Source organism: Dendrobium catenatum, unplaced genomic scaffold (genome assembly GCF_001605985.2).
Source record: "Dendrobium catenatum unplaced genomic scaffold, ASM160598v2 fragScaff_scaffold_1211, whole genome shotgun sequence".
Taxonomy (NCBI): Eukaryota; Viridiplantae; Streptophyta; class Magnoliopsida; order Asparagales; family Orchidaceae; genus Dendrobium; species Dendrobium catenatum.
The window spans coordinates 410,261-418,353 of record NW_021319673.1 but is presented as its reverse complement, the minus strand read 5'-3'; the positions used below and the strand labels follow the sequence as shown (position 1 = coordinate 418,353).

General features: G+C 32.9%; 1 protein-coding gene across 1 annotated transcript; it reads left to right on the top strand.

Annotated features, from left to right (window-relative positions):
- Positions 1 to 1,122: 1,122 nt before the first annotated feature.
- LOC110093097 lies at positions 1,123 to 7,213 on the top strand. Its single transcript, XM_020817887.2, has 2 exons — positions 1,123 to 1,424; positions 7,097 to 7,213. Exons 1-2 carry the CDS (start codon positions 1,273 to 1,275, stop codon positions 7,173 to 7,175), a joined length of 231 nt encoding a protein of 76 aa, XP_020673546.1. The 5' UTR covers positions 1,123 to 1,272; the 3' UTR covers positions 7,176 to 7,213.
- Positions 7,214 to 8,093: the final 880 nt, after the last annotated feature.

Genomic DNA, 8,093 nt, shown 5'->3' with positions numbered 1-8,093 from the left:
GGTAAAACTTATACTTATATAGAACGAAAACAAAAACAAAAACTCTTTCTACGCTTCTTCCTATTCGCCCTGACTCGTCATCTGTTTCGTGATGCCACAAAGAAGAAGGAACCTAAGAAGAGCGTGCTCAATTCCTCTCTAACCTACTATTATGAGTTCATCACTTCTTTTCCTCGGCCATCGCTCTACTTTATTCTTCTCGCATTCATGACATGTTCTTTAGGGGCTGTTTGGTATCGGATTTATCGTGGGATTTAAGTCGGATTTACGCTAAATCCAGCCAAACGGTTTTTTGTGCGCGCGTTAAATCCTGGGATTCCGTAAATCTTACGGATTTACAGCTTAAATCCCGGATTTACTAAATCCCTCGGTTCGGTGGATTTAACGGGATTTAACATTAGAAGCGCGTGAAAGGGAGAAAGTTAACTTCACAGCCAGCGAGCTCCTGTTCTTGCTTCCGATCAAAATGTCGTAACTTTCGATCCGACAAGAAGGGAAAGTCGTCGAAGGAGCAAAGTCGAAAAGCCACAAAGGAACTAAAGTAGCAACGCGCGCAATCTGTACACCTCCTGCAAATCAACGAAGCCGGAGGAGCGAAGTCGAACAGCCACGAAGGAACCGAAGTAGCAACGCGCGCAATCTGTACACCTCCTGTGAATCAACGAAGCTGAACAGCAACGACAAAAAGAAAAGATGAAATACAAACCCTAGACGCCTCAAAGTTATTATCGATTAACTTAATTTATATAATTTAAACAAATAATAATTAAGTTATTTAATTAAATAATTAATAGTAGAATTAGTGCATAAATTAATTATCTAATTTAACTTAATTGATTAATTAATGATATAATTAAGAGGACATTTTATTAGCATGTGGTATATAAAGTGAAGATATTATGTTCTTTCATTCTTAGTCTAATTTCTTTTAAAATATATATATAGCATAATAATAATAATGAATTTAATTTTAAATTTATGGAATTTATTTGTTTTATTTTCTTATCATTCATATTATGATTATATTCAATTTCTATTATATATTTACAAATATGCATAATTATTATAATATTTAAATATAAAAAATATTTATTATATCATCTCGTTCCATTTATATAGACAGCCGAGAGCTGTTCGATTTGCATACTTCGCTAGGGTTCGGGAGACTGTGGATTACCATCAAAGCTATTTCATCTACAAAAATTACTATCTTGATTTCCATATTTGATATCGCATCTCACGAGCATCTTGGGACGTTGATAAGCTGCGCCCATGGCGCTAACCAATTTTATTCTTACGGTAGCGGCTGTAAGCGCCGCTGTCCTCCTCCTACGCAGCGACGTGAAGCAGTCGGCGGCTATTTTCCGGCGTAACATGCGCCACATCAGGAACTGGATTGAAGAGGAATCCGCCTCCACCGGCAAGTTAGTTTCGTTATCCTCTTACTTCCCACTGCCTTTTCCTTCTCCAGCTCCGTTTTTCAGATGCAGAAGTTTGTGTTTTGTTACTCGAATCAGAAGAATTTGACGAGTTTGGCTGTTGATTGTGCCAAATTTGTGTTTTCCCCCTTTGTTAACTCCCTTTCTTTGGATTCACGATCGGGAATGGGTTCGAAATTTCGCTTTGGCTAGTTGTTAGTTTTAATTTTGAAGGGGAAAATTTAATCTGTGGGTAGTGAGTTGGTTATGGACGTTGAAGTTGTGTTTAATTTGTTGTTATGCCTTCATTATTCTATTTTCTCGTAGATTGTTAGATTTTAACCCAATGGTCGCCGTCCTTATAGTTGGTAAAAGGTGCTGAACTTATGGTTTTTATACTTTGCCAAAGTTTATTAGGTGGAAAAAGGATTCATGTTTTGAAAGAATTTTAGGGGAGCGTCATTCTTTATTAAACTATGCCCTTTGCAAGTCAGTTAAGCATTTCATTGATGTTGCTCATAATTAAATTAATATAGTTTCATCTTCAATCTTTGACATGAATAGTGGCATCATTGGATTATGTATCATTGTTACCTATCTGTGCTTATCCTTCTTTTTAAGTTGCATTAATTATGCAGTATAGCTCTTTCCTTTTAAGCTTTGGCATAATCATCTCTCATTTGAAGGTCATTCAATCATTCAAAAATATGGATAAATGATGTAAGATATGTGACTATGTGAGGAATGTTAGGAGAAGAGCTCTAAGATTTTGATATTATGACCTTCAAATTTAAGATAAAATTATAATCTTTTTAATATCATGTAAAATATTTGTTTGCACAATTTCAAGACTTTTAAGATTGTTTAATCATCAATGAAATGCACCACAATGGATGGTTTCGAGTACATGTGAAGATAATTGTTATTTCTACCTTGGTTACCGTTGTTTCCTTAAATTAGTAAAATTCATAGCCACTTCAATAGCACATGATATAGATTTCCAATTTAATAATAAGCAATCTCCATTGTGTGCATGTTTCTTCCTAAGAAAGAGTTAATCTTGAAATAACATCATCGTTAGTTTTGAATTGACTATTTGATCCTAGAAACCATGTGTAATATATTGCTTGTTTCTATTCTACACTTGTTGGCTTCATATTTGCCTCAAGTTCATCCAATAAAATTTGAAGCATGGATTTTTGTAGGGGCACTATAAAACACTGTATTGGATTTTTTGACCCACACTCAAACATAGCCACTTTACTCTAGAGTTCAAAGGCAAACACATCTCCTCATGCTCCCATCATTCAATGAAATGCACCATCCCCCCCCCCCCCTACCCTTAACACTAAAAAATAACTCCATGGAAGAGTTCAGAGGCAAGCATCTCTCCTTTGACTACTCCCCAGCATTCCCCCTCTTTACTAACACCAACCCACATAAAGTACTGCTACACTCCCTGAAAATTTCTACGACAAATTGGATTTGTGGTCCACTTTATTTGGTGGACCAATCAGCAAGGGAAGCTTAATGTACTTTTGCTTTTGGAATGCGCCTAAACAAAAGCTAATGTGGCTTGAGTTTAAGTACAAGTTTTTGGTGAGTTTGCATTACTCTGGTAGAATGCTTCATGCTCGATCCTGACCAATAAATAGCTCAAGCTCTCCCCTCTCATATATGGTTTTTTCTTTGTTCTCCCTCTTTGGAAATCAGGACAAGAAGATAGTTGTCTTACTGCTTATTTGGATATAAGGTAGGACATAAAATAAAAGCTGCATCCTGCCGCCATTAATCAAAAATAGTTCAAGCTCTCCTCTCTTAGATGTGCGACGACTCTATTATCCTCACTAGATAGCAACTAAAACACCAATATGACTGCAATTCTTGCTATTTTGAGAGCTTACAATCCCAAAATAAGAGTTTGCATTTTGCATGTACTTGACCAAAACTATTTCAGGATCTCCTTTCCCATCTGTTTGGTCATTCCTTCTTAGTAGTAGGTAGTGAAAGAAAATAGTTACTATGTTGCCTAAATGGAGAACATTTTGATACTTATGCCTTTGAATGTTTTATGCTCGTCATTAACCAGGAATAGATCCAAGTTCTCATGCTTGTCATGTGCCCCATTGTCCCGTGTCAGGAACAATTGAAGTGAGAATTTTCATTATCATGCTTCTAATTCAGCGAGTGTCACTTATTTCGTTTCCTCTATCCCGATCATCATGTCATGTCGTCTTTTTTATTAAAAAAAATTCTAATATTTTTTGGATATCCTTTTGGCACAAACCTAAACCATAATCAAGTTTTGACACATGCTGGACAGGAATTAGTTATTACCTAGATTATCAACTAATTGCTTCTCTTTATTATCATCTTTTAATTTCCTTATACTATGATTTTAATACTGCCAAGAATGGTGCTTGATAATATCATCTTAAATCTTAATGATTATAAAATATACAATTCATGTGTTCTGGACATATCATGACATATATATATATATTCTTGCATCAACAATGTGGTTTGTTTTGTCCATGTGTTTGCTTGTATCTGGGTCGGGGGTTCTGAATTTTTTATTTCAAGTTATTGATCAGATAACCATGAATAAAGTTTCAATGCAACTCATTTTTGGGCTAAGTAATGCCTATTCAATTAAGGTTTTGTGAAATTAAATTTATTGTGGTAATTATATGTCATTTTTAATACTTTATTATCAAGTCTTTTTACTGCTTTTCGATAAACAAAATAAGATTTCCGAAAGCTAGAAATGAGATTTCCAAAATCCTCTATCTTTTATTCTATTATGATTGTATCTCTAGTTCAGTATCTCTTCAAATTCGAAAGAAATGCTTTCTTTAATTTTTCATAAAACAAGGATAGTACGATCCCAGTTCAGCATGAAAGATTTTAAATTTTAGAAAAGAAACCTCACAGGAAAGCGCTTGCAGAAAATGCAAAATTTTTCCAGCATGGAGTCACCGGCCAGGAAATAGTTTGTGAAGAAATAAAATATTCAGAAAATGAGAAATAAAATTTTTAGACGGCATAATATCTAGTTACAATGCTTATCAATATACATCACATTTGTCCTACACATGTATTCACAATAGGTAGCTTTGAGCTTTTCTCCTACTTTACAAAAAACAAGATTAATCTGTGTAAGAAATGTGCTTTAAAAGTTCCATCTGGCAGAGTACCCTCTCTATGGCTTCATGAGGATATAGAACACGCTTTGAGCTTATATGGGTTCTTGATACTGGTGATGGAAGGTTCTTACTTTCAAGCTTCTCAAGAATATTTTTTTGGCATATCCTCTGCTTGATTTTAGTACCTCGTCACTGGTCTCTCAATCTTATAAATATTCTTGATTTTTAAACACGCGTTCATCACTTCATTCTTTATCTATTTAATGCTCTTTTGATTTTCAGCTAGCTAGAAATTATTATTATTGAATGTTAATTATATTTGGTGAAAGATATTATCTAATATGATTTAATTTTGATTAATTAAATGACTATTGTATGCATAATATATACATATTTAATATACAAGTCATGAGTACTATAATTAGTAAAAGTGTCAGTTCACTTTACACTTTGTGCATGGAAGCAAAAAGGTGCATTTAACACTTTGACAGCACTGAAAATTATATTCTCATCACCCTTATTTTCAACACAAAAAACTATATTTAGATTCAATATACATGAATAATTCACAATTTGGTATCATCTTATATTCTAGTAATATTCAGTAATACTAGTAATATTCATAATATACTTGAAATTGCATATCTTATATATAAACTCAATGTTGTTTATTCTATAAATCTAAGGTCTTTTATATGTTAAATATTTTTACTCGATTATTTTAACTATTTCAGCAAAATTTTTCTTATCATTTAGAAGTATGCCATTAGCCATCTACTCCAACTTTTTCACATATATGCTCATTTCGTATCTTGTCTTTAAGATTAAAGCCACTCATCCACATGAGCATCCTTATCTCTACAACACTTAACTTAATATTATGCTGCTCTTTTAATGGCCAACATTCTGCGCCATAAAGCATTACAGGTCTAACCATATTATAGAATTTTCCTTAAGTTTGATTGGTAATTTTCTATCACACAATAAGCCCAATGCAATCCTCCGCTTCATCCATCCAACTTGAATTCTACTAATAATAACCCCATCTATTTTATCATCACTTTGAACAATAGACTCAATATATATAAAACATGTACTCTTATTAATGGCTTGATCGCTCAACGTCACTAACCCCCCACTAGATCTATAATCTATTACTAACAAAATTACACTCCAGGTATTCTATTTTAGATCTACTCAAACGAAAATCTTTAGACTCTAAGGCTGACCTCCATAATTCATGTTTACCTTCAACCCCCTCTTTAGTCTTATCAACAAGAAGAATATCGCCAGCAAAAAGCATACACCAAGGAACATCCTCCTGCGAATCTCTAGTAAGACCATCCATGACTAAAGCAAAAAACATAAGGGCTTAAGGCTGATCCTTGATGTAATCCAACTGAAATTGGAAAATACTTGGTCAAACCATCTTGTGCTTGAACACAAGTAACAACTCCATACAAATTCCTAATGACTTGAATATAAGCATTATTAATCCCTTTCTTTTTTAGAACTCTCCATATCACTTCACTTGGAGCTTTATCATATGCTTTTTCTAAATCAATAAATATGAGATCTTCCTTTATCTCTCCTTGAAGTAACTGATAGTTCTTTTAATTTCATATGCTGCCATGTACATTGTTGTCCGTGTATATTTTTTTTCTTGCAAAATTTGGCTCCCTGCGCTTCAGTTACCAATAAGGTTGCTGATCGCATTTGTTTCAAATTGAGGTTTTCATTGGCATAATCCTCTTGCAAAGAACAGAACTGATCCTGACTGACAAGTATGTATATGCTAATATTATAAGAATGAATGGAATGTACCATTGCTCCCTAAAAAAGAGGTCGAAGGTCCAAATTCCTTAAAACCGTTTCGATGAGCCATGCGAGCTCTGAGTGGTCTATGATGAATCTTTGCCACCAATATCCATAAGGAACATTACTTCTCACTCCCAAGAAATCAACATTTCCTGTATCTGGTAATATACAAGATAAATGCAACATATACTAAGAGATGGTGGCCAAACATCTCACCTTTTTATAGAGAACTTTATATATATATATGAAGTCAGGTATGTGGCTTGTCTCACTTGAGAAGGTAGAAGATCTAACAAGTCTGCATGGTGTCTAATAGCCAGTTTTCCATCCAACATATAAATGTTATATCTAATTGTCGTGTTCATGCAATAATTTGTATGGAAAAATAAATGCATTTTTGTGTACTTGCCATCTATGTTTTCTCGATCTGTTGTGTCCATTTATAGAAGATTTAAGATTTAATGGCTTTCTTACCGCTCTTTAAGAAGCAGTAAGAAAGTCGTCCCAAACAAAATCTTAGACTCTGCAAAGCATTTTGATTGTCACTTCTGCCATTAACGGTCTTGAGCTTTTGTTTGAGGGATCCTGTTGTATTTTACTGCCACTGTTTACCTGACAAATTTCATAATAGCTAAGAGTTTGGATCTCAGTTCTAAAGTGATTCTCAACTTTGACAAAAATTAAAATGTTTGTGCTAAAAATGCATTTTCTCAGGTCAGCTGAAGGAACCATTCAGAAGGAATTGGATTCAAAAGTTCCAAAGAAAGATCATCCCAAGGAGGAAAAGAATTAAGGCTTCATTTGGGACAGCTTTCTTAGTATAAAACTTTTGAATTAAAAATTTTTGTACTAGAAAGTTATTTTTGAAAACAGTAAAAGCTGCCCCAAACGAAACCTAAGTTTTTATATAAAGTTATTGAGAAAGAGAGGGAGAATGAGAGGGAGGGAGAGAGAGGACTGGTTTTGTATGTTCATATAGGTCTCTCTTATATGCCTTAGAATTGTTTGAATTTTTATGTTTAATTCAGGGCAAAGGAGATATTTCTGCTGTGTATTCCATTAGAACTCGAAAATTGATTATTATTATTTTCAACTTTCATATTTCTATTTAAAATTTTCAAATTTGTTTCTCCCATTGAAATTAAACATAGTATAGTTTCTTCTTTTTTAGGTTGAATATGTGTTCTTGATTTACATTTTTTTAATTTCTTTATCTTTTTAAATTAATTTCTTAAAATTATAACTAGTATAGCTTATTTTTTGGATTAATGAGAGTCTGTTTGTGATGATTGTAATTTTTTATAAATATGGTTATAAAATTATTGTAAAGAATAATTTTTTTTCAAAATTATTGTATAAAGTGACTTTCTAGTATAAAATAGTTTTAAAAATGATAAAAAAGTAGTGGCTAAATAAATATTTATGATTATGTTCAGCCTCACATGTGCGACCTGTGATTCCATCTCTAATAAGCTCATGAGCCCATTTTGTGCCCTAGGAGAAACAAAGAAATTAAAAAAAAAATTAAAAATGAAAATTTTTTATTAACATTTTAGCAATCCTAACAACAAAAAATAATGTCCTAAAATTATTTTAAAACTAACCAAATATAAAAAATAATTCAAATATATTGAGTTCAACTTGTGCTATTTAAAATATATATTAATTCTAAATATTTACAATCAACTAGTCTCAAAAATTAAAAATAAAT